This window comes from Molothrus aeneus, chromosome 1 (genome assembly GCF_037042795.1).
Source record: "Molothrus aeneus isolate 106 chromosome 1, BPBGC_Maene_1.0, whole genome shotgun sequence".
In the NCBI taxonomy this organism is placed as follows: Eukaryota; Metazoa; Chordata; class Aves; order Passeriformes; family Icteridae; genus Molothrus; species Molothrus aeneus.
The window spans coordinates 131,985,893-132,012,191 of record NC_089646.1 but is presented as its reverse complement, the minus strand read 5'-3'; the positions used below and the strand labels follow the sequence as shown (position 1 = coordinate 132,012,191).

Sequence of the window (26,299 nt, the reverse complement as noted above, 5' to 3'; positions counted from 1 at the left end):
TGGAGTTGTTTGTGTCCTGTTTGACTTGTTTTAAATTTCTAGAAAGACAAGTCATTGCCAGAGTCTTGAGATAACAGCAGCAGTGTGAAGTACAAAGAGATAAAGCTCAGTCTCCAAGGGGCTCTGCTGTTGCATGGAGAGTGGCTAAGCCAAGCCACAGTGGGGAGATGCTCTCAAGCTGGCTCTGGGTTTATTGCCACTGTTCAGCTACTTGAGAGCAGAATGGGCTTTAAGGCCTCTAAGGAGCAGGTGGAACAGTGCCATAAGGCCTCTAAGGAGCAGGAAACCTCGAAATAAACTGATGACCTAGGAAAAAATTGTTGGAGATGTGCCACTAATCCTTAAGAGAGACTGAATGAGAAGGAGGAGGGAAATTTCTCTACTTCGCAGGAGCTTTCAGTGAGATGAGCTAAAAGTGTGTTATGCTGGTGAAAGACTGGTGTGAGAGGTGGAGCTTCAAAACATAAGTCACAGCAGGGAGGCAAATATTCCTTTGATATCCTGCCAAGGTGGACAGCAGGATCTGGAAAGCTCTGTGCTCCATGGGTTTCCCATCCATGTCTAAACCCATTTCTTTTCTAAATAAACAACTACAGAGAAACTCAGAAGTATAGTAGATCACTTATTTCTGAATAACTGAGAAACTGGGGGTAAACTAGTAACTGCTGTCAAGTATTTAAAAGGCTACAATAGGAAAGAAGAAAGCATTTTATTGTTAGTGGGGGTTGAAATGGGTTGTTATTTCAGCACTGCTATGTCAGTGAGTAAGTTTGGTGAGAGAAGAGAAGGTAGATGGGCTCCCTGTAGCAAAAGGGGTTTCCAGTCTGGATACAAAACTGAGCCAAACATTGACAGAGAGTGAGCAAGACAGCTTTCTTCATCCTATGCTCCTCTAGGTGCTGAGGAGACAGCTTTTGTTGTTATTGTTTTGAAGCAAAGGGTTGTTCTCTCGTTCTTTGCAGAGTAGCAGTTGTTGAGGCTGTTTCTTTCCAGAGCCAGCCTCTTTCCTACACTCTCCTGACAAACCCCTCTGGGCTGTTCCGGGTGAGGCAAGAGAGTGGAGAGCTCAGCCTGACCCACCCCGTGGACTACGAGAGCGAGCACCACCTCTACCACCTCCTTCTGAGAGCCATGGAAGTTGAGAGCACTCTCAGCAGTGTGACTGAGGTACAGGAATCTCTTCACTCCTACCCATGGTCTGCAACCCCTTGATCCAGGACCAGTTACACAGATGGATAGCCCAGTGAGGATGCTGGGCAGGGGGGAGCCTTGTAGTACAGGCAGAAATCTGGGTTCACATCTGGGCTCTGCAAATACCTCTCGTATTACTTTGTGGCTTTCAGTCCCGTCTTGGGAGTGGAGGAGAAAACACTTCTCTGTGTGTTACAGGAGTAGTGTGAGAAGAATAGCATCAGAGGTGTAAGGATGGGACAGCAGCAAAAGCACCGAGTGCCACTGCAGTGTCCAGAAAGAGGTGCTCCTTTAGCAGGGTAGGAGCTAAAATCCACTCTCAGTGTGTCCTTTCTCCTCAGGTCATGGTCCATATCACCGATGAAAATGACTGTTCTCCTGAGTTCCAGCGCTCCATTTACAGCAGAGACAACGTTCCTGAAACCATTCCCGTTGGCACATCTGTTCTGCAAGGTGGGGACCATCCTGTCATCTCTCACTTCAGTCCTGCCACAGACCTGCTAGTTTGTTGCCTTTCCATGTTCTGGCCATGAGGAAGTGCTCTCTTCCACAGGCACTGCCTTGGTAAGGTGTGGATGGCAGCTTTCCTGGCAGTCTGTGGATGACTTTTAGCTAGCCTGGAAGTAGAGCTGTGAGTGTTTTCAGGTGAGGATCACTGTACTGTGCCCAAGGAGAGATCCTGTGGTATCCAAGGGCAGTTAAAGCAGCTGATAGGAAGTGACTTCATTTCCTTTAAATGTTGTAGCTGTCTTTTAACTCATCTTGGTAATCTTTTTGTGTGCCAGAAGCAGCTACAATTAGTTTTACTTTCCTTAATGTGTTAAGAAAAAAAACCCGGGCTTTTTAAAATGGGCAGCTAGTTTTGTCAAATAGGCATTAACGCTGTATAACTGACTTGCAAAGTGTTAAAGAAAAAATATTTTGAAAGCCTGTGAACTTAAATTTATGGTTGTGGCTTACCAGTCATCATCCCATGTTTGTTTTTAACATGGCCATGTGTCACTTGCATATAAATCCTGAGTGCACAGGTGACATTTTTAGAGGCTAAAATAGTATGCTGATAAAAGACTTCAGGGGGTAGGGACTCTGAGAAATGAGTATGTGCCAAGGCAAGATACTTAGCAAAAAGATGAAAATATAAATTTCCCAAAGCTGGAGCTGAACTCTGCAGGTTGCAGAGGTGATAAGAAGTTTAGCTTCCCTTGTGTAAGGGGGCTGCAGGGCCTGCTTTCTCTAAACATTTGCAAAGAGAGTTCAGAGCTTGTCAGACTTAATTTTTAGATTTAATTGCTCTTGGGAAGAAAGAAAATGATCAGAATAACCAAATCCTAAAATTCCTAAGCATGTGATTCTCCTTAAAGAGATGAATATCCTTCTGTCCAGAGGACTTGTAAAGCTCATCAAAATTCTACTTGTGGGGGAAAAAACTTATGCCCCATGTCCAAAGAAAGCAGAATGTCAAAGCTGGGCAATTGCATCCCACGTTGTTGGCTTGCCATATGGTGTACATTTCAAGAGGAACAGCCATCTTAGAAAAGAAAATGTGAGGTGGAAGTATAGTGGCAGTCAGTGGAAATGGGTGTGTGAAGACTCACTTGCTGTGGAAGGGCTGAGCAGGGTTGTTAGTGGCTGCAAGGGAGCTGTACCTTGTGCAGATGAGACCTGGGCCACTAACTCTGACTGCCAAGGTAAGTGTCTCAGGAAAAAAAGACAAAGATCTCTTACCCTCACTGTAGCTCCTTGAGGGATGGGATGTTGCAGCCTCAGAATGACCCACAAACAGAAATAAATGCAAATATGACAGCTTTTGCCATTCTGGGCCTGCCTGTATCTGTTGGTGGTAGTGTGATAAATGCTTTTGTTAAAACTGTGGGTGATGCCAATGTAGGTTTCAGTTTTCAGCTGCTTTTAATTTAGCACACTCAAAGTCTGGAGCATGGAGGGTGCTCTCAGAAGGACCCTCAGCCTTCAGCTGCACCACTGTGCCAGCAGAACAAGGCTTGGAGCTGTAGCTGGCAGCTCAGTCAGCTTTTGAGCCAGAGTTAGCTCACACTAAGCTAGTTCAGAACATGTGCTAAGCCAGCACAGAACTGCTGTGCCTGGCATATGAGCCTTAAAATATCCTTTGCAAGGCACACCAGTTTCCAGGATGGAATGAAATGGAGGGGAATGGGAGTCCCAGGTGCTATTGGGAAGTAAGGCATGTTTCTGTCATGTACAAGTAAGTGCCACATTCCCTATTTGCCAGAAAACATCTGGGGGAAAAGAAGCATATCGTTAAGCACATAGAATATATTTATTTGGAAAAGAAGCATATTGTTAAGCACATAGAATATATTTCTTTGAGTGGTTAAATGGCTCACTAATGGCTGTAGATTAAATCTGAATTTTTCAAATCAAAAATGTTTTTCACATTCTGCATGCCTTTCTAAAAACAATACTTAACCACTATATTAGGCAGATTTAAATCACTGTCATTTTAGTCTTTGCATTTTTAATATATTTTGTCTGTCAGTGCAGCAAGAGAGTGATTAACATTAAAGCCCTTGATTTTGTAGTCTGTAACACAAACATTTATTCACGGCAGGATTTGGAGAGATTTTGAACAAAATGTTACAACCACTCTAAATATCCTTGTAAACAATGACATAGACAGATGCAGTCAAATTTTTTTGCAACTAAGTAGAACAGTTCTTCAGTGTACTTTTGAAATCATTCTCTGCTCCTTTCATATTTTGAGTTAGTATTCTGATAGAGACAGGTTGTTTCTGCCACCCCTCTGTGAATGATGCTGCAGCTGTTCCCTGGGGTGTCCACACACTGCAATCACTGTTCTGCTTCCACAAGGCTGTGTGCTACCGGGGTGGCTGCATCTGGATCCTACTGGTAGAATAAGGAGTTTGTTTATTACCAGTGTAGGAATGATGTGAAGCCTCATTTTTAGGCTAGAAAAATTGCAAGGTAATTGGTGAGGTGAGCTTCTGCTTTTAAAAATCACTTTTGATGCTTTGTTGTGCTGGTTTGCTGCTCCTGAGCAGATGGGACACTCAGTGTACTGAATAAACACTTACTGGGGAAGAATGTTTAATCACTCTTTGCACCTTGAAGCACCAGGTAATTAAAAAGTATATAACTAGCTGGGAGCTAATTAAATTTGAACATAGCATTCCTGGGACAAGTGAGGAACCAGTTTATGACTGATAATGTTAACCAACATGCATAGTGATTGTGTGCTAATTACCAGTGTTGACTGCTATTTGTGCAAAGCATTTTGTGCAGTGCTGGGATCACAGCTCTTGCAAATTCACCTGACTGAGATCACTCGGGCTGGGTTGGAGCAGAGGGAAGAGTTGTTTTGATTTTTCACTCCCAGCCTCCTGCTAAGTTCCCAGATGCTAACCAGAAAAAACAACAACAAAGCAAAAACAAAACAACAAAAAAAAACTTTTATGGATGAAACAGATTTAGGTGATGCCTGTTCTCAAAAACTAACAAAAAAACAGAGTTGGCTTGGTGGTAAACAGCATAACCAAACCTCCTTTGCAGTATGACCATTCTGTTAAATGTGTTCTCTAACAGTGCTTGCAACAGACTGCGACTCTGGCTCCAACTCTGAGATCTCTTACTTCATCCAGAGCACTGATTTTTCCATCACACGTCACGGGGTCATCAATTCTAACCAGAGGCTGAACTTTGAGCAAGCCAACCACATGTACGAGTTTGTGGTGATCGCTGTGGACAGAGGACACCCCCCTCGCACGGGGACGGCGTCCGTGCGCATCCGCATGGCCAACGTCAATGACGAGGCTCCCGTCTTCTCCCAGGCCCTGTAAGGCACCCTCAGCACCTGCTCTGCTCTTAAATGATGCTGTTCTGACATGTAACCTTTGTAGCACTTGGCTAAATGGTCACTTGTTGTTTTGTGCAACTGTAAATACCGGTGAAATTGAAGGGTAATTTCTATATAGAAAGGCTTTACGAGTTGGACTTTCATTTCTAGATTGTGTCTAAAAAAATACATCATTTGTGATACCAGTATATTGACTTTATAGAGAGAGAACAGAATGAATCAAAGACCTATCTATACAGGGAATGATTTTGACTGTCTTGGCTCCTAGGTCTCAAAGTGATTATCCATGTATAAATAGGTGACAAATAAATATGGTAGTTAGCAAACTACTACCAAAATTGAATTTTAGCACCAAAAGATTGTATTGTAAGCTAATTTCATGAGCCCCTGCTTCTTTAAGACTCCCTTTTCTTTCCTGTCCTCAATCTAGACAGTTCCTATTCTTTGCACAATTTTGAAGTCTGAACATATTTTAAATACAAAACATACATATATTTATTTACAAAATTAAATACTTTTAAAAATTTCATCTCTGTAGTATCTAATGCTTTCCATTAATATATAGGGGCATAAGAAACACTGCATGGCAGATACTAGTCCTTTTACTCAACTTTAGTAGATAGATGATCCTGTTTTACAGTACAACATATTATGGTGCACATTGTTATCCTCCAAAGGCTCCTTCAAAATTATCTATACCAAAAGTACAGGATTACAATCCTAAAATAAGTACCAAATATTGAACAAAGAAGACCTAAGTCATATCTTGAACCAATTTAAGATTCCATGATTGCATGCCCAAAGCTTTAAAAAGCCATTCATAATGAGTTCATACTGTTGCTGATGGTTAAGAGGATGATGGTTATTCTGATACTTTGTGTGCTGCCATTGCTCCCTTGTGTCCATCAGTTACAGGACCTTCCTTTCGGAAGATGCTGGTCCCGGCACCTTGGTGGCGACTGTTCAGGCAGAGGACCCTGATGGAGACGGGCTGCTCTATCTGATCACAGGGGGCAATGAGGAGGGCAACTTTGAGCTGGATAGCCAGAAAGGTAAGGAAAGAGGGTATAGAACTCAGGTATTTACTGTCTAATCTCTATTGACTCTGCCCCACCTGTATGTCAAGAACCATAAGAGAGCTCCATACTTATATAATCTGCAGATGGGAATGCTTTGTATCAGTGAGCATTAGTTCTTTGATATGATGGTGTTGTTCTTCTATTATTTCTCTAGAGTCTTATAATGATATTATCAGATTTCTAAAGTCCATACCTCTTTGGTGTATTCTTACAGCTGCCAATCTTCACTGACTCCTTCTGCTGCATGCTGTTCTCTCTCAGGTCAGAGCTCCCCCAAGGCTCTCCCTGACTGGCTATCCCGCCCCCTTTTATCCCAGTCATCTTCCTTGGTTACAGCTGCAGCCCAATTAAGGACATCGCGGCTGCAGCCCATCAAGGGCAACCGGGACCTCTGGGGCAAAGCCTCTATACAGATATTCAAATACATTTCCTCTACTGTATGATGGTTGTTCTTTAACTATCAGCCAAAACTTGGGATCCTGGTCCAAGCCTGTGCAGACTAACATGAACAGTTACTGTGCTTTGCTACCAAAATACAAACTGAGCCAGCAATACAGTGACAGAGAAATGTGATGCTCACTTGATTTTGTGTGTTTACAGAGTTAATTAACATGACACTTTATGCTTCTAAATTCAGGTATCATAAAACTCCGCAGAAACCCACCACCCAGTCTGAAAGGGCCACAGTACACCCTGAATGTCACGGCCATAGATGACAATGCCTCGGGGGGACCCACTCCTCTGAGCAGTTTTGCTGAGGTTATTGTAGGAATTAATGACGTTAATAACAACAAGCCTGTCTTTAGAGAGGTAAGATGTCTTCCTGCAGATACTCTTTTCCCATCTAAACTATAACTGGAGTAATAGTCTCTATTGCTACTGGTGGCTGCTGGTGGGCTGAAGGTTCTGTATGTGCAGAGCAGAATGAACTTGTAAGTGAACAGAAGACAGTTCTCTTCCTAGAGGAAGTATAAAATCTTCATCCTCCTTTTTCCTTCCTCTCCCTTAGAGATTGATTTCTTTATGTGCATAAGTAAGAGTAGTGATTTCCTTCCAAGTTTTTCCCAGACCTGCTGGAAGAAATATTGACGCTGTGCAGCAGATTCACGTGACTCTGTGTAATATTTAGGGTCGGATGTTTGGGTGTGTTTTTAGTGCGCTTACTACAGTGACAGCACCTGGGTTCTGGAGAACCAGCCTCCAGGCACGAGTGTGCTGCAGGTGGAAGCCTATGATGCAGACCTTGGCATCAATGGAGAGGTGAAGTATGGGCTCATGCACCGAGATGGAGCTTCCCTTGGCTTCAGCATTGACCCAGACACAGGTCAGTAGCTTCAGGTTACTGAGAAAAAATGAAAATGACATTGTATTGTAATGAAAATGCTGCTGTATCAGTATGTTCATGTGGGCTCATGCTTAACCATGTAACTGCAGGGTTAGCTGTGACAGTTGATAGGATAAACACTGGTAAATGCTCAGGGTATGTAAATAGCCATGAACATAGATTAGATAGGATTGGATTAGATTAGATTTAATGAAGGTTGTAGTGATTCAAATCATAGTAGCATAGAATGGTTTGGGTTGGAAAAGACTTAAAAGATTATTTATTTCCAACACCCCTGCTGTGAGCAGGGACATCTTCCACTAGACCAGGTTGCCCAATGCCTCGTCCAACCTGGCCTTGGACACTTCCAGGGATGGGGCTTCCACAGCTTCCCTGGGCAACTTGTGTTGGGCAGTGTCTCACCATCCTCACAGTAAAGAATTTTTTCCTAATCTAAACCTGTTCTCCCTCAGTTTAAAGCCATTACCATTTGTCATATTACTATATGCCCACAGATCCTCTCCAGATCTTGTGTAAGCCACCTTTAGGTACTGGAAGGTGCTGTAAGCTCTCCCTGGAACCTTCTCTTCTCCAGGCTGAAAAATCCCAGCTCAGTCTGTCTTCACAGGAGAGGTTTCCAACCCTCTGATCACCTTCATGTCCCTCTTCTGGATTCACAGATCCACATCCTTCTTATATTGAGGGTTCCAAATGCAAATTAAATAGGGAAACCAATCCTAGTTCAATAAGAAGATAAAAATGTGTTCTGTATTGCTTACCTTCTTACTTGGATCAAGGGTAGCTATAAAAATGCAGAGCAGAAAGTGTGATTTTTACAGGTTAAGTTTATTCTTCCCTATGATGTGGCCACAGTTTATTTCTTATTTCATGCACAAATAGGAAATCCAGTGCACTGCAGGCAAAACCCTCATACCAGAACAGGGCAATGATGTATTTATATATGATTTATTTCAAATGAAGATGTTATGTAGTTGTTGATATTTCTAAAGTCAAAATAGGAAAATGGGATATTGTTATCTCCAGGACTGTGCAGGAAATTGGAAAGGACTACAACAGAGCTGAAGAACTCTGAGCATAGGAGAAAAATAGGTCTAGAAGTGGCCTCAAGAAGGTCAGTTTGAAATCTGCTAACCAGAAGAAAATAGCTGAGGTAGGGAGAGACTTGATTAGTAGGGAGGAAAACCTGAAGATTTGGAGAAAATGGTTTGATTTATCTGCTATATGATTTTACCCAATTTTAATCTGTTCAATGAGACAGCCTCCAACTCCTGTAGCAGAGGTTACTTTGGTCATATCACTTGTGTCTTCTGTGGCGTGACTCTTCCTCAAGTAATAATGAACTGATTCAGTTACTTGGACTAAACCTAGAGAGGCCCTTCAATGAGAAGGAGAAAGTCCTGTGCTCCATGACCCATGAGATAACAAGATACTCAGACTGAGCTTCTTATCAGGGCAGCAGGAAAAAGGTGGCATGCGAGGAGAGGAGAGACAAGAGAACTGGAGTTGGTCTAGTCCAAGAATGCCTTGCAGGGTCGGTGAGGATTGAGCTTCATGGCTGTGCTGCACGTAGTCAGAGCTTCCTTTTGTGCAGGAGATGTGCAGATTGGTCTCTGCAGATTCAGTGCTGAGGCTGTGGCAGGCAGCACAGGAGGTGTCTGTGTTGGCAGGAGTCATCACCACCACGCAGAGTTTCGACCGGGAGAAGCAGCGGGAGCACACTCTGTCTGTCACTGCCACGGACCAGGCGCCGGAGCCGCTGATCGGCGTGTGCCAGCTCACCGTGCTCATCGCCGACCTCAACGACAACGACCCCACGTTTGAGAACAGCCGCTACCAGTGTGAGTGCCAGTCACTGCCTGTCCCAGCGCTGCCGCGGGAATTTGTTAGCAGGTTATTCCTTGTAACAGTGGTCAGTCTGTTAGGTGACTGATATTCCTTTGTTGCCCGCTAAGCCAGCTACTGTTTAACCCATCATCAGTAGAAATGAGCAGAATTAACTAGTGCTCCTTAGTCACTGCAGTTCTCTTAAAAACATTTACATACTCACTCCTACAGATGAGGCAGGTCTGATCCCTTCTCTTTGCAGCTTTTCTCTGCCCAGCTTTTTTCCACGCTAAATTTTTATTTGATGTCCCAAAACAAAACATGACATCCTAGCTCAGAAATCATCAACCCTGACCAGAAGTACAATTGTCATCTGTGTCTCTGTAGCATGGTATCTCTGTTTGAATAGACTGAAGTGGCATTTATGTCTTGTCAAACAGCACAGAATCCTTGGTTTCTAGGCTGCCTTTGGCTGGGAGCCAATGCCTGCTGTGTCTGTCCTGCTGAGCTAGCTTTTCCCATTTGACCTGGTGACATTCCCTTTTTCATCCCCACACGATATGCTTTATATCAGTCTTTTGTTTAATTTGACTTGATTCTTCTCCAGTAGAATCCTGCATTTCATTACACTTGGACTCTCTGCATTAAATGTCATACTCAGTCATGAGTATAATCTCTAGCTGTTGGACTGGAACAGGTCCTTCCTTGCATAAATGCTTGAAAATGGAAAAAAAAAATTGTTGCTGATGCATCTGCCAACAATTTAATTTTGGAGTTTTTTTGCCACTTGTGTGGAAATGTCATGGAGGGCAAAGCAGTGACCAATGCCCTATTAAAATGAAGATGGCTTATAAGAAAATTGTCTTTAATATCACAGATGCCAGCATTTTAGAAGGATTCAAAAATAAGTTGGATGTTTATATTTTAGGAGTTTAACAAGAAGTGATCTGCTGAGAAATATGCTACATATACATTCACACTTCAAAGTTATGTACAAGGACAGAAGGAAAATTGTGTTGCACCTTTTAAAGTATCTTGTAGTGACTAATTCTAAGTGCCAAATTCATTAAAATGTGTAGATTTGTAATAGCCATTTCTACAGTCTTACCAGTGTCTTCTGCAAACCTGGCCAAAGCAGCACTGAGAAGTTGAGTATGAATGTTCTTTCTGGAGAGAAATATTTTTGAGTGGAGCAGACAATTCCTGAGGTAGAGGTAATGTTTGTGCAAAGATGAACCTTTCTATTCCACCATCACACGTGTCCTTCAGGTGAAACTGCCCAGGATTCTTTCTCAAAAGCTGTGAAGCTGAGAGGTTGCATTTGTAATTATGGTGGCTTCAGCACTTTGAGAAACAGGCAGGTTTTTTTTTTCTTTTTTCATGAACAGAGTGTACTGGCAAAGGTTCTGAAGAGAGGCACCTTTTTGAGATGGCAAACCTGCAGATAACGAGGTCACCTTATGCCTAGCACTTTCCCAGTGTCTCTACATAAGTAATCAATGCTTGAACGTCACAGAATTAAAAATAGCTTTTTCCCTAACAAGATCAAAGGCCATTAGTCATAGGTTTCTATTCATCCGGGAAACTGCTGGTTCTTTACTCTCAGCACTAGGATGTTGGTTAAATTCCTGATTTAGCCATGCATCTTATCATCTGTCTGCAAAACAGACATTAAAGAAATGCTAAACTGTAGTAGGGAGGCTACAGTAAACGTTAAAGTTGTGTCAGAAGCAAGCAAAGCACCTGAAATGAGAGACTACCACCCTTCCAAGTAACTTCGTCTTTTTTATTACAATGCAATTTAACTGAATTTGGCTGTTAAAGACAGCATAAATACACAAACACACACACACAAGCCTAAACACAAAAAAGGAGAATTTTACAGTGATTTATGGCAGTTAATTCAATTTTCATTAATCTATCTTAGTGCTGGTAAATCTCTTGTGAGATTTGTCTGTTACTTGTCTGTTACTGACCTACTGAAGACAAGAATCCCAGGACAATTAAATGACACAGGGACAAGTGAAGCCAATTAAATCTCAAATTACTGCTCATAGAGCAAGTGGTTGCTGCTGTTTAAAGTTGTACTGCTCCACTACTACACACTGTAGGCATTAAAGGAAAAGACCAAAACAGAAAACATGACTGCTCCATAAGTAGTGTGCAGTTCTGATTATCTCACATCAAAAATGCTAAAGGACACACATATAAGGGAGATCAAAGATATGAAATAGTTTCTGGACAAGACACAAATGAACAGACTGACTGGGTTGCCTCAACCCAACTGCAACAGCCTTCCCACTGTCAGTTTTAATACACTGAGCTGGTGGAGCCTTAGTACAAGCAAGCAGCTCAAAAACACAATCAGGCAAGCACACATAGCTACTTGAAAGAGGAATTGGCACTGGATGGCTGAGGATAGAGGGAAGAGCTGGACCAAAAATCAGTGTAATGTAAAGATGAGTGTGGAAGATAGACACCAGGGATGTGATAGTTTCATATGAAACTGTGCTTCACAGAGTGGAGGGGAGCAGAAAATGACTGCTCATTATTTCCCATCATTTTGTTGGTGTCCCTTCCAGAAATCAGGCCTTAGGAAGACAAAATTAATTATTCTTCTGTGCAGTGGGCTCTTCAAATGCCTGACTTTGCCACCAGATTTTTAGATGACAATTATGTGAGCAAGTTCAAAGAAGGATTGGTTTCTCTAGAACTACAGGCAGAAAGACACGACCTCTGACACAGGTGGATTTCTGGGAACAGGGAGTGAAACTTAAGGAAAGAGACATACATAAAATGATCCTTGCCTTTGCCCTGGGCAGCTTTTCCAAAACACTGTGGGGCTGGAGGCATTTCTTCTGTGACCTGAGTCTTTGTGCTTTGCAATTACCTAGTGTCTCCCACTGGCAGTGCTGCTGGCACCACTCATATTCAAGACTAATTCAATTCACACAGAATTCCCTTTGATACCAACCTGCTTTTATCATTAGCTGAGCCCAGCAGGCTGGGCTGTGATCCAAAGCAGTGGGCATGCGAGCTGCTGTGGGGCTTGCCAGCACCACCCTGGAGTGGCACCCGTGCTGGCAGCAGCAGTGTCAGTAAATCTGCATCACCAGCAGCTCACTTAACAACCCAGCGTGGCAGGGGAGAGGGAAGGGGAAGCTGAAAGAGAACTATAGACACTGTTGGTGACAGTACTTTATAACCTGTTTCAGTACAGAAACATTTAATCTCCCTTGAAGGGAACAATGATGTTTTACCGGGGTATTTCTTTACAAATACAGCCTGCTAAACCAGAGCAGACCTGCTGACAGTATCTTTGTCTTTTCAAAGACTTCCTCAGCGAAGACACTCTGGTGGGGACGAGTTTCCTCCGAGTTGCAGCTCACGACAGTGACCAGGGTGTGAATGCTGCTGTCACATACTCAATGTTAGAGCATCAGCTGGAATACTTCCAGATCAACCCCAGCACAGGCTGGGTGTACGTGAATTGCCCACTACCCCAGGTAATGTGAGAGTCCAACCCCTCAAATCCATTGCAGAGGGTTAATTGCAATAGTTTTCAAGCATCCTGTGCCTCTGTTTCCCAGGCAATGCGCATCAGCCGCTATATTGTAGCGACAGACGGCGGGAACAGAAGCAGCAGCGTGGAGCTGACGGTGACTGTCACCAGTGCACTGAGCCAGCCACCCCGCTGGGAGCAGAGCTCATACTGGGTAACCATCCCCGAAAACACCATTCGTGACACCAAGATTGTGGTATGTTAAAAGCTTGATTACTTCCCTCCCTCTTCATTTCCACTTCTTCCTCTGTTGTGCTCCTAGTCAGAAGTTCACAGATGCCTGCTCTGCAGCCTTACTGGATTGCACTGTGCCCTTATGAGCCTTCACTGCCCTGTACCCAATAAAGTTTCTCAGGTGTACCTGTCACAGAGTAGGGTGGTATTTCAGCTGGCAGCAGTTTTCCCAGTGAATTCTTACATTAATGGCCCTCAAGGTGTGCTTCACACGAGCAAGACTTATGTGCTGCCAGAGAAGGAAATTCTTGTGTGTTCCCTCCAAGAGCCAGCTCCTCACTCCTCCATCCTCATCCTCAGCGAGCTATGCTATTTGCTTGTGTCTTTCTTAAAGCTTTAAACTAAGTTTAGCACAAGAGTGTGGAGTGACATAGTTTGCTTTGGACTCTTCTAACTCAAACCAATTCCTTTTTAACCCATAGAGACTTAGTCTTTAAGGACAAAAGACTTAGTCTGCTATATATTGCCACATAATTCCTGCCTTCCTCCTCCTGCATGTAATATTCAAGCACTTGGAAACAATTTAGGGTTTGACTTGTTCTTCTGTAACTTGCTGAGTAAAATGTACAATTCAGTGGAGAAATTGTCTCCTTATGGATCAGTCTTGCTTTGGAAGGAGGAGAGAGGAGGGGTTTCCTATAGCTCTGCTGCAGTTCTGACTTGGAACATTTACAGGCAGATGAATTTCCTGTTGATTAAATACCTGCACCAAACCTAGATATTGTAAAATAAAACTCAGCTCTGTAAATGTTTCTATTTTGTCTGTTACCCAAGTCATACAGGCGAGTATGTTCTTGGAGAACATACACGTGTGTATGTTTCTGCCATCAAACTCAACACCTAACACTTGCAACCCCGCGCTTCATGAATGTATGTGGTGGCTCTTTTCTTCTTCAGACCATCAAAGCCACATCCCCTCTTGGTGATCCCAGGGTTACGTATAACCTGGAGGAGGGTCAAGTTCCAGAGACTAACATGCCAGTTCGTTTCTATCTGAAGCCAAACAGAGCTGATGGATCTGCTTCTCTTCTAGTCGCTGAGCCACTTGACTTTGAGACTACTAAGTTTTTCACCCTGACAGTCCGGGCACAAAATGTAGCAATGACTCCTTTAGCTTCCTTTGCCACTGTTTGTGTGAATATAACAGGTAAGCTTTGCTGCTGTTCAGAAACATATTCTTATTATTTTTAGTATAATGCCATGAATTAAGGTAACATCCATGAAATGCCGAGCCACCTCAGAATGCTTTGTACATTTCTATACTGTAAATAGTTTTGCAGTCATTAAAGAGGTCTGTCTGAGGCAATTCCTAAGTACAGCCATCAAATGTGGAGATGTGATAGTGCAAAAATGAGCTGTTTGAATGTTTAGGCAGCACTGTTCCTGGTTCTGTAAAGGTACTTAGAAAGATTTTCTTTTGAAAGGAGGAAAAATCTAGTACTTGTTCCCAAGCTATTGAAAGGAGATGAGTATTACTGGAAATACTCTGTGCTATAGAAAGAGAAACACCTCAGATAGGCTGGGTTTGTGTTGGATAGGGGATTTTGTTTAGGGGATTTTGTTACATTCAGTATTTTCCATTGCATACTGAGATTGCAAGTACAGAAACAAAATTGGAAGGGTCCTTATGATAAGTGCAATTTTCAAAAATTTGATCCAAACCTCCTTATAGTAGGATCTTTTTGTAAGGCTCTGTTCCAGTAGATCCACATAAAACTATAAATCTGATACTAATCCCTGCTTTTTGCAGGATTAGTGGAGTTACTTTTGTTAGGCAAACATTCAGATGAAAATAAGAACAAATGAAGTCTCCATCAAAAACATTTGTCTTGCCCACTACCATGGAAATGAGAATGGAGTAGTAATTTGAAAGGGAATCCAACTTTCCTGCTTCACTTTATCCCGGCATTGTCCTGTCTTTCACAATCCACCAATGCAAAACCCCTCCAGGCTGTAGAGCAGGGTCTGAGCCTCATTGTAGGTTATGGACCCTGTCCCAAAAGGTTTTTCCTGTAGTGCAGTTATTGGTACCAGAATTTGGCAGCAACTTTATTCTGGTCACAAGAAAAAAATCCTTTTTTTACTAATTTAGCTGTGGATGAAAGCCCTCCTGGTCCTGGCATTCATGGACTTAGTATATCTCTGGTCAAATCATTAGCCACTATCTCAGCTGGGATTAGGCCACTGTTTCCCAGAAACTGCCCAGTGTCTATAAAATGTCTCCTGACTGCTACCATGAGAATGGGAAAACCCAGAGCAGGATTGCTTATTACTATAATCAATGTAAGTTCTTCCTCCAAGCAAAATACAACTGTGGGGAAAATACCAAAAAAACACAGTAAACAAAAAAGTTTTAAAATATTTTCTTACCATGATCCTCATCACCTCCTTTTTCAGATGTCAATGACAATGTTCCTTTCTTCATGTCTTCTAACTACGAAGTGTCTGTGCCAGAAGGAGCAGATGTTGGCACGTCCGTGGTTCAGGTGTTAGCTATGGACTTGGATTCTGGCCTACATGGAGAGGTTTGACCTTAATCCAGTTCTTTTCCTCACCATACTCAAGTTGTGGTCCTGTAATTAGTGAGAATGTGCAGGGTAATGAGCCCCCAGCAGTTCTTACAGCACTTGTCAAGCATTTGTGTGTCTTATGGCTGGTGTCCATCTCACGGGATGCAGGCAGCGAAGATGCCAGAAGCGACCTCAGGGTCCTGCAGCGTGGCAGCTCATCCTGATGCAGCAACCATGACAAAGCACTGCTGCATGATTCTCAGGGCTGCTCCCATGACAAGACCAGTGGATATGGCTGCAGGACATGTTTTCAAACTCCTGCCTCTTTAGCTCATTTTTTAATTCACCATCAGTGATTATTGTCAGTTATTCGCAGCCTTTTAAATATGGTTGATTAAACACCATCATTGGTCAAACCAGCATTTGACCATCATAGTAATAATGACCTAAACCTAGGAAAAAGCAGAATTCTGAAGGGAATTGCTCATTTTCTTTGCATTTTCCTGAGCCATTCTAAAAATCCTACTAGCTCTTCTGTGAAGAAACTCTAGCTAGAGGAGACTCTGAGAACTCTGCTGTTCTGGAACTGTCATTTTGTAGCTTCTGAAGAGCAACCTGTGTGGTAGAACAGCTGGTGCTGCTCTGGGCATAACTTGGGAGTGGGGATGGAACTGGTGTTTTTTCAGAGAATGACTTTTATTAAAGGGAAAAATGTGAATAGCTTTCATTGGTGGAGGTTTTCATTTATTCAGTCTCATTGAACAGGACCCAAATTATTAGCTATTTGTTTGTTTGGTTAGTTGGTTCGTTTTGTTTTGTGGGGGGTTTTGGGGTTTTGTTGTTGTTGTTTCGGGGTGGTTTTGGGGTGTTTTTTTTGTTTGTTTGTTGTTTTTTTTTTTTTTAAATCAGAAGCACAGTGAATTACTAGAAGCTGAGGAGACACCAGGGAAAATGCCAGTCCATACATTCTCTCTCCTTCTGTTATTCATGATCTTTCTTAACTGCCCCTACTGGCTACTGTTGGAGATTAGATACTGGGCTTGATGGGCCTTGATATCACTGGTACAAATGCTCTTCTGTTTGAGAATTCTGCACTTTTTATATAAAAATAAAAAAAAATACTTAGAAAAAATTTGTTCAGGTGATCTGTCTTTCCTCAGAGTGTTGCTACTTTGCAGACACAACCAGGAGGCTACTGAGGAAGGGGGAGGTCACAGCACTTGGACATAAAAATGAAAATTGAAAATGTAACCTCTTTTAACGATTTCCTTTTCAGGTTCACTACTTAATATTAAAAGATGCTAATGAGGATTATCAGTTCTTCACCATTGAACCTGAGACAGGAATTATTTACACCCAGGCATCTTTTGACAGAGAGAAAAGAGCCTCTTACTTGATTGAAGTTCAGTCTCAGGACTTATCAGAATCTGCTAGACCTGGTGTTCATGGGCAGCCCAACACAGGTAAAACTAAGAAGGAATTCTGTATTGGGCTTTTTAACTTTCATAGGCTTGGCAGGTATGTGAGCTGTTTGGAATAATGCAAGGTACTCCACCTCTGCCATTTGTACACTCTATGTGTTCCTCTTGCATGTCCTTCTCAGACACAGCCTACGTGAGGATTTTTGTCAGCGATGTGAACGACAATGCCCCGGCATTTCCTCAGTCAGTGTATGAGGTCAGCATGGATGAGGACAGGGAGGTGGGAAGTCCTGTTGTGACAGCAACAGCAGATGATGAAGATGAGGGTGAGTGGCCCCTGCATCATGTCCTTTTAAGTCCTGTTCATGTTAATGTATGTTTGTGTGAAGGGCTACATCCTACATGGTCAAACAGCTCTCTGCACTCAGGAGACAATTCCACATTTCAAACATTTGGAAAAGTGGGGAGAGAAGTTCTGGGCGCATGTGAGTGTTTTCTTTAATTAGATGCTGAGGTTTGTAGTGTAAAGGTTAAGTTAGCTGGCAATGTCTTTGGGGCAGAATGAAATCAGCTGGAATCACAGCACTGCTGTAACTTTGTGCTCACTCTTTCCAGAGCACATGCTTGCTTTTTGGTGACTCCTGTGCTTTCAAGATCTCCCTAGGAGTCAGTTCTATTTAGCACTATTGTAAAAAAAATCAAATGTGTGCTTTTTGGTGAGTTAGTGTGTTTAATATGCTTGTGGAGGAATCTGACAAACAGTGAAAAATGTGGGATGGCATGGCCAGAAATGAAGTCAGGAAGAAAGGGAAAGTCAGACCTTCCATTTGGGCTCACCCTGACACCAGCTCTGATGGTGTGAAGCTGCCCCTACAGTGTGGTGAGACCAGATGGACAGAGCCAGTCCAACAGCATGTACAACATGCTGACAACAGTCAGTCCCTGTCTTTGTATTTTGGTTGCTTTTGTGAGCTGGTCCAGCTCAACTTGCTGAAGAGAAACAAATCTGTTGGTTAAAAGAAGGCAAGCTGGTGACAGAGCCCAGATGAGAGCCAGAGGGACGTGTTTCTGGGAGCAGGTGAGAGCTGGCTGTTCCTTTCAGTGACAGTGCTGCAAAGCCTTTTCACTTTCTAGCCATCCATGTTGCTCTAGTCTAGTCATCCACAGCTGACTCACAACTTAAAAAGCTGAATGTTCTTTTTGCTCCTAGCAGCTCACCTATTTAATTTAGGAAATGACTTTGTATACTGGAATGTAATTTTTTTACCTTTCCAAATAAGTAAACAGGAAGCACTAAACTATTTGTTGTTGTTCCGAAAAGTTTTGCAGCAAACAAAGAGCTGTTGTTGCACAGGTGGGGGGAATGTTCGAAGATGAATTCTTGCTCAAAATAGAGGACTTCTGTTATATTTTAGCACCACCCAGTGGTTTAAAAAAAGTTAAGGAATACTGGCATTTGAAATGAGAGGCTTAGGAAACATTGAGTAAAAATAGCTTCTTGTATTTTCAGAGTATGTTACTTTTTTATTATTGGCAAATGAGTGCATGATAATTTAGAGGCACACAATCTCTCCATTATCAATCAACAAGTTCTTGTCTGTGTCTGTAAATTATACTTGTAAATATAAATACAAACCTAGCCTCCTATCTACCATACACAAAACCTTCAAATTATGTATACAGATCATTCCATGTGTGTTTTTGTTTTATCTCACAAACACACACCACAACAATCTTGGAAAATAAGGTTTTTCTTGGATACATGTCCATCGTGCATAGCTGGATTGAGCATTTCATAGAGAGAACAGGGGTGAATTGTTTCTTTCTCTGATAGGTGCAAATGCCAAACTAAGGTATCAGATCACTTCAGGAAATGTGAAAGGGGTTTTTGATGTGGAACCTGAGATTGGAACTGTCTTCATTGCTCAGCCTTTGGATTATGAACAAGAACAACATTATGAGCTCCGGCTTGTAGCTTCTGATGGAAAATGGGAAAACCACACTCTTATCATCATCAATGTTGTCAATAAGAATGATGAAGCACCAGTCTTCACTCAGAATGAATACCAGGGCAGTGTCTTGGAGGAGCTCACTGATCTGCCAGTACTTGTTCTAAAGGTAAAGCAATTTCCACAAAGCAGGGCAAAACCTGGCTTTGTGTTCAGATCAATCCCATCCATTCACACAAATCCAAAAAGATAGTACATTTAGGGTGGGTGAGGTCTGGTATTAGAACGTAGCTAGCAACTTTCTGTAAAGACTAGAATAAAGTAAACCTGGTAATTTTTCGTGGTGGACTTGCTCTCTTCACCTACATAAATAGCGACTGGGTTTGATTTTAAGGGTCTTTTTCAAACTGATTTCTAATTATTGAAAAATGTGATAATTTCCTTTACAAAGAAGATTTGGCACATTTTGAGTAACTGTATAAGCACAGAATGGTTGGCATGTGTACTTCATGCATGTAATGGTTAAATTTATGCTAAATTTAACCAGGGATTGTTCTTTGACTCCAGCTCAGTCATCTTCATTGTTTTGTTGTTAGAGCAGCTCCTGGTAGGCCCAACTAGCAATCTCCTAAACAATCCTTGGATGCAAATCAGGAGCTGGGAGCTCTCTCTGGCCTATGCTGATCATCAGCTTGGATATATGGCCTGTTTTCACAGCAGTCTGTAAACTCAGAGAGAATCAGCCTCTGCTTGCCTTTGTATTCCAGCTCAAAAAATTTCATAAGAAATATTTGCTCTGCAGAACTGTTATTATTTTCACTAGATTATTCCTACAGTTTTTTCTCTTTCCAAAATAAACAGGGAAGTAGAATGTATTAGTCTGTGGAAATGTCCTGGTTTTGTTTCTCTAGGGTGTACATAATATTTATTGAAAGAGTACTTGAATGACTCAAGCCAATAGATGCTTGCTGTTAAAATTCACACTGTTCATTTAGCCTGCACTGTAGCAGCTGCCATCAATGAGAGAAGTGTGATTTCCCTTTTTTTAAACATAAACACTTGCCTGCTGTGGCTTGTTCCAGGTTTCTGCAATGGATCCCGACCAAGCAGCAAATCAAGCTGCCATTAGCTACTCCCTGCACGGGCAGGGAGCCGGCAGCGAATTCAGCATCGATGAGAGCACAGGTGAGATCAGAGCACACACCAGGCTGGACCGGGAGAAGCGATCCACGTGGCGCTTCCTCGTTCTTGCCACGGATGAGGGAGGAGAGGGCCTGACTGGCTTTGCAGACGTGATCATAGAAGTGAGGGACGTGAACGACAACGCACCCCTTTTCCTCTGTGTGTCGGATGGCTGTTTCACAGGCCACATTCCTGAGGGCTCTCCAGCTGACACTCCTATCATGGAAATGACAGCAGTGGACCTCGATGACCCCAAGGCTGGTATAAATGCTGTGCTAACATACAGTATCATTCAGAACGTCAAAAATGAAATTAATTTGAACTTGTTCTCAATTGATTCAGTTAGTGGCACCATCTCTACAGTGCTTGGGTCCCTGGACCGTGAGAAGGAAGACAAATACCTAGTGGTGGTTGAGGCCAGAGATGGAGGAGGGCTCACTGGGACAGGCACTGCCACTATTTTGGTGACTGACGTGAATGATCATGCTCCAGTCTTCCTGCAAAGGATCTACACAGCATTTGTCTCCGAGAATGCGAGTATTAACACTGAGGTGGCAGTGGTGTCTGCTGTGGACAGAGATGAGGGAGAAAATGCCATGGTGACATTCAGCATCGTTGATGGGGACAATGACCGCAAGTTCTCCATAGAGACAGATGAACTCAACAACTGTGGGTTTATCCGGCTACGCAAACGGGTCGACTTTGAGAAGCCTCATGAGAGGGTATTCAATTTGACTGTGAAAGCAGAGGACATGGATTTCTTCAGCATCACTCACTGTGTGATTTATGTGGAGGACTCGAATGATCATGCTCCTGTCTTCTATCCCCAGTTCTATGAAGTGGCTGCACTTGGGGAAGATGTACCAGTTGGCACCAAAATTATTCAGGTTTCTGCTGTGGACTTGGATTCTGGCCTGAACGGGAGGTTTTCTTTCCACCTGCTAAACAAGTCCGATCCAGGTGGCCAGTTCTCTTTGGCTAGTGATGGGTGGCTGATGGTTGCAGGATTGCTGGATTATGAGACGGTGGCTCAGTACCAACTCATTGTGATTGCCACTGATATGGGACAGCCCCCTCTGACTGGCAGTGCCACTGTTTTGGTGACTCTGCAGGATGTAAATGACAATGGGCCAGAGTTTGAGGCACATTATAACCCAGTGGTCTGGGAAAACACTGCTTCTCCACAGGTTGTCCAAATGAATGAGACCTCCACACTGCTGTATGCCAAGGATCGGGACACTGCTGTGAACGGAGCCCCTTTCTCCTTTCGCCTCCTCAGTGATTTGGATAGCCTGACCAGCTTCAGCCTGCAGGACCTCCACAATGGCAGTGCCGTGCTCACCGCCCTGCGCACCTTTGACAGGGAGGTGCACAAGGCGTTCTACCTGCCCATCCTGATCACAGACAGCGGGATCCCGCCCATGAGCTCCACCAACACGCTGACCGTCAACATCGGGGACCAAAATGACCACCCGCATTCTGCTGGCTACATGGAGTCTCTCATTTACAGCTATGATGGTAAATCACTCCCTGCTGTTTGCTTCCAAGTGTGGCACAAGGCCAAAAGAGGCAGCTTTAAGTTTTACAGGAAGACTCTGTCCTGTTCCACATTAGCTGTTAGTAGAGGTGCTACTGAAGTTTGCTTAAACCCCAACAGAGAGCAGTAGGTATGTGGGGCACAGGTCTCTGGGCCGCTTGATTTGTAGAAGAAAGTGAGCCAGCCTTGAAGAAGGAGCATAACTGGCTGCTTTTCTTGGCACCTTTCTGTCAAAATCTGGTTTCAGATACAGTTTTTCAGCAGCATTAGCATATGAGGGGAGAAAAAATTACCAAAGTTCGTAATGTTGCTGAGAAATGATGAGTCTTAATGCTGAGAACATTTTTTCTCCTCCTTAAACCTTTTTCCTTCTCCAGACTGCATTGAATTTTAATGAATATGCTTAAACTGAACTCATATGTAAACTGCTGAAACATTCATCTAAGTCTTCAGCTGGAAGATTCTGTTATGGGGGAATTTTCTGTGAATGCTGGCTGCATGCAGTGTGAGAGAAGCCTTCTTTCCCTTCTTGCTTTGGCAATTAGGCAGCAGTATTCTTGTGATCTGGTGCCCCCCATAATAAGCCCATCAGGAAAATAAAACACACAGGTAAAAATATTTTGGGATGCTTGCATCCATGTTGGCTCAGGGCATTCCTTCCTCTTCTACTCTGCTCTGTGTCGTATGGTTTGATAGCACATTAAATAGATTATCTGTTGTGGCACATTAGGAACTACTTCTGAGTAGATGCTGTTTATTTGTACTGAAGCCTTGTACTGCCTGTTGCATAATTACTCCAGTTCAGCTTCTTGTTAAATTGAAACCAAGTCTGTTTCTGTTTGCTGAGAAACTCTGCCTGTAGCTTAAATACCAAACATTTTCATTCAAGCCTGAATTCCATTTTAGTTGTTTCTTCCATCGGTACATCGGTTAATTTCTGAGAGGGACTATTCAAGACCTCAGATCTTTGATTAATTAAAATATAAAGGAGAGACAGAATCAAAAGGCTACTATCACATTGTATGTTACATTCATATCCTGTGGGAATCAAACACCAGGGCATCCTGCATACTGTCTCCTGCAAAATATCCAGTGAATTTTGCCACAGTTGCTAGAGGTACAGTTTCCTCTCCTTGCATTCAGTTCCTCAGTTGTCAGGGTCTGTGCTGCTCCTTGTCATATGGTGAACTCCTGCATTTATCCTTTTTGTCTATCCTCGATTCTTTACACGGTAGGTTTATGAATTCAGAAAACTATTTCCTTCAGAAGTAAGGAGGAACCTTTCCTTCAGAAGTAAGTTTTGTAAATCCAGAAAATACTAATTTGTCAGTTTTGCTGAGAGGATGCAAAACAAGCAGAACACATACTGCTTTTCATCTCACCCCAGTCTCACCATTTACTCAAAATAAGCCTGGCCACTGTATTTTGGGCATCCTCTCTATCTTGCTGTAATTTCTATCTTGTAATTGCTACTGTTTTTGCCCTTTATAACCCAGTCTGCATTTTGGTTTTTTGTCCTGCCAATCACCAATTCCTGTCTAAATCACTTTGTAAGATGGTTGAATAATGCAGATAAAATAGTGAAAATTCTCAGAGGTGGCTTTTCTTTTTAAATTCCCATTGCTTTTCCTTTCAGTCACCTGTGGAATGAAATCTATGTAGTCATACAGCAAACATGTGACAATCAGGGCACCATGTAGCATTTGCAAACCAGTGCATATCTCTTAGAACTCTCTTGAGAACTACCACAACTGTTTTTTGTAGAGGTCTTAGGCTTATGACACATGTGCTTAGACCAGAACATGTCTGTGTACATGTGAGAGCTCTGACTGTGCCACTTGTGTGCTATGTTGTTCCAGGTATTCTCCCGACGACTGTGCTGGGCCAGGTCAGTGCCCCTGATGCTGATGACTGGGATCGCAAAATCTACCAATTTGAAGGGAAGACATCAAGGTATTTGGAGAGAAAAATTGAAGTTGCATAAATTTTATGGGAAAATTGAGCACATACAAAATCATAGCAAGTTTTTACACTGACTCTTTTTTGAAAACATGAGTATAAAATCATTTTGTTGGTTAGATACTTCAGTGTGCAGGTCTCCAAAAGCCCTTCTGAGTGTGAGGCTGCAGTAAATAACACTGCATGCCTAACCAGTCTGCTGCCCATTGCCTCATGGGCCAGAATTTTGAATTCCTGTTCACAGTCATTCCCACTTTCTGTATCAGTGAGCCGCTACAGGAAACATACCTACTAACTTCTAAATTCCTTCATCCAAGTTCCTGGTGTTTCCATGTCACCATTGGTTTCAAGACCTTTTTTATACTAGATGTACAGACTTGGGAGTGTCTGGATTGTGACTGGAGCTGAGATGTCCATGTGCCATTCAGAGGTTTTGACAGAGGTGTCACTCTCAGTGAATGTATCTACACTAGAGTTTTCACTATTTCCAAAGTTATGGCTATTGCAGCTTTCCTACACAGTTTTCCTACAAAGTTTTCAAAGTTTTCAAAGTTTTCCTACACAGTTAATTCAGCATAGCAGCAGGACAAAACCTTCATGATACCCTGGTGAAGAGTCATTAGAAGCCACAGGAGACAATGTAAAAAAGTTCTGTTCTGCTCTGTCCCTTCATGAGAGAACACATCTGCTTTCTTTGATAAATAGAAAGTGGTTCAGAAAAACCACCAGTGATGATAATTAGTACTTAGCTTTTGAACTTCTCATAGCTTGTTCCTTGGCTTAACTCTTATTACAGGTACTTTATCCTTAATGATAACTCAGGTTTGCTGACTATTAAAGAAGGAACCCCACCAGGAACATACAACATAAGAGTTAGAGTCATTGATGGAGTCTGGCCAGATGTTATCTCCACTGTAAAGGTTATAGTGAAGGAAATCAAAGATGACGCCCTCCGTAATGCTGGTTCTGTACGAATAAAAGGTAAGCAATGTGCTCAAGTACAGTCTAGGTCTGCAATGTTCCTGCTGTGATATTTTGAATTCTGCTTAGAATGCTCTTAGACATGGGATGAGAATTAATAGTTTTCCAGTTTAGGATTTGAAAATGCATCTTTGCATGGTCCTCTGATGCTGCATGTGAAGGGGCACCTATGGAGAAAATAGACAACAAGGAAAAGTTGTCTGATTTCTATACCAACTTTTAAAAAAACCAAGCAACTTATATTTCAGAAGAAAAATTTATTTGAACAAGTGTCTGCCCAAAAATCACCAAATCCTTTCAACCTTTGTGGAAAAGTAAAATCTTCTTAAACATGTTTCTGATTCTAAAAAATAATTTTAAAAAATTGGAAATTAATAAAAGTCTAAAAAGTTTCAGAACACACAGGTTTAGCAGAAGCAAGCACGGAAAATTTCAGAGCCTAAAAATTACAATACTCCTGAATTTGCAGTTGAGTCCATTTTCTGCAACCTTATGATTTATTCTGTGCTGCTCCTCTCTTCTATTGCTACAACAGTTGCAAGAAATGGGTGTCAAATTTTCAACTGCTGTTACAGGTATCACACCAGAGGAGTTCATATCCCAGTCCCCTGAAAAACAAAGTAGATACTACCAGATGAAGAAGCTGCTTTCAGAAATTATCTCAGTTCAACTGGAAAATGTTCACATTTTCAGTGTACTGAATAGCCCGAGTCCAATCCGAGGGGTTGACGTTTGGTTTGCAGTTTATGGTCCACCTTATTATAAAGCAGAAAAACTTAATGGCAATGTAGCAGCTTCCAGAGCCTGGGTAAGTATCCATCCTGTGTATGAAACCACAGCATCTTCTCATTGTGTCTATTCAGGTAATTCCCATTGCCTAGTGAATGTGAACAATTAGAATGATTGAGAGAGTAATGTGTGATAGTTTTAAGTAGATAGCTTAAATCAGTAAAACCAAACAATCCTTTTGCACTTATACTAAAAGTTTCAAATTCTAATGTTCTGAAAGCCAGACTCTAAATACATATTAAGTCACCTAAACACAATAAGCTTTTAGGACTGCGAACACATTTTTCCTATTGAAAAGACTGTAAAACACTATATAAAGAATGTGTTTGGCCTTTCTACATGATGCCTTAATGTTTCAATTTTTAGTTCTCTAGTTGAAACTCCCAAACCAGCCAAACGTTTCAAGGTTCTAGACTTTAAAGAGCAAAGTGGTAAAAGAGCTACTCTCCAGTACAAAACCAGTGGAATATGTGTTTAAAATTTAGTAAAGTTCCTTTCCCTTTAGCAAAAAAAAAAACCCAAAACCAAAAACAACAAAACCACCATTGAAAAGAGTTAAATTACTTGCTCTGTTGGAAACATGTTGGTGCAGAGCTGTACGACCTCATTCTTGCCAGGAAAGATATTTCTTCACTATCCAGTGCCAATTCCCAGTATCTTTAAGTCAGAAGTTCAGATTAAAATATAGTTTAGATGCTGTGTAAATAATGCATCAGAATATTAGTGATAAAAAATTTATCCACTCAGTCTCTAATGAATATTGACAGTATTTTTGCCCTTGAAATGCTTATTCATACTGTAATTGACTTACAGCAAGGCTTTGGCCTTAACAGACGCCAGACTGAGCTGCCTTTGGCTGTATAGGGTGAGGTAGACATTGGAAGGA

General features: G+C 42.2%; 1 protein-coding gene across 1 annotated transcript in view; it reads left to right on the top strand.

Moving 5' to 3' along the window:
• The window catches only part of LOC136555235 (neural-cadherin-like), a 55,597-nt gene that overhangs the window by 15,060 nt on the left and 14,238 nt on the right, over positions 1 to 26,299 (top strand). Inside the window, exons 4-21 of the mRNA XM_066547845.1 lie at positions 963 to 1,167; positions 1,533 to 1,644; positions 4,771 to 5,020; positions 5,951 to 6,093; positions 6,758 to 6,930; positions 7,276 to 7,444; positions 9,133 to 9,303; positions 12,623 to 12,795; positions 12,880 to 13,047; positions 13,983 to 14,232; positions 15,483 to 15,610; positions 16,872 to 17,058; positions 17,199 to 17,342; positions 18,851 to 19,134; positions 20,048 to 21,665; positions 23,544 to 23,637; positions 24,440 to 24,624; positions 25,200 to 25,432. Of these exons, the coding sequence (XP_066403942.1) occupies positions 963 to 1,167; positions 1,533 to 1,644; positions 4,771 to 5,020; positions 5,951 to 6,093; positions 6,758 to 6,930; positions 7,276 to 7,444; positions 9,133 to 9,303; positions 12,623 to 12,795; positions 12,880 to 13,047; positions 13,983 to 14,232; positions 15,483 to 15,610; positions 16,872 to 17,058; positions 17,199 to 17,342; positions 18,851 to 19,134; positions 20,048 to 21,665; positions 23,544 to 23,637; positions 24,440 to 24,624; positions 25,200 to 25,432 (4,687 nt within the window). The remainder of the gene's footprint in view (positions 1 to 962; positions 1,168 to 1,532; positions 1,645 to 4,770; positions 5,021 to 5,950; positions 6,094 to 6,757; positions 6,931 to 7,275; positions 7,445 to 9,132; positions 9,304 to 12,622; positions 12,796 to 12,879; positions 13,048 to 13,982; positions 14,233 to 15,482; positions 15,611 to 16,871; positions 17,059 to 17,198; positions 17,343 to 18,850; positions 19,135 to 20,047; positions 21,666 to 23,543; positions 23,638 to 24,439; positions 24,625 to 25,199; positions 25,433 to 26,299) is intronic.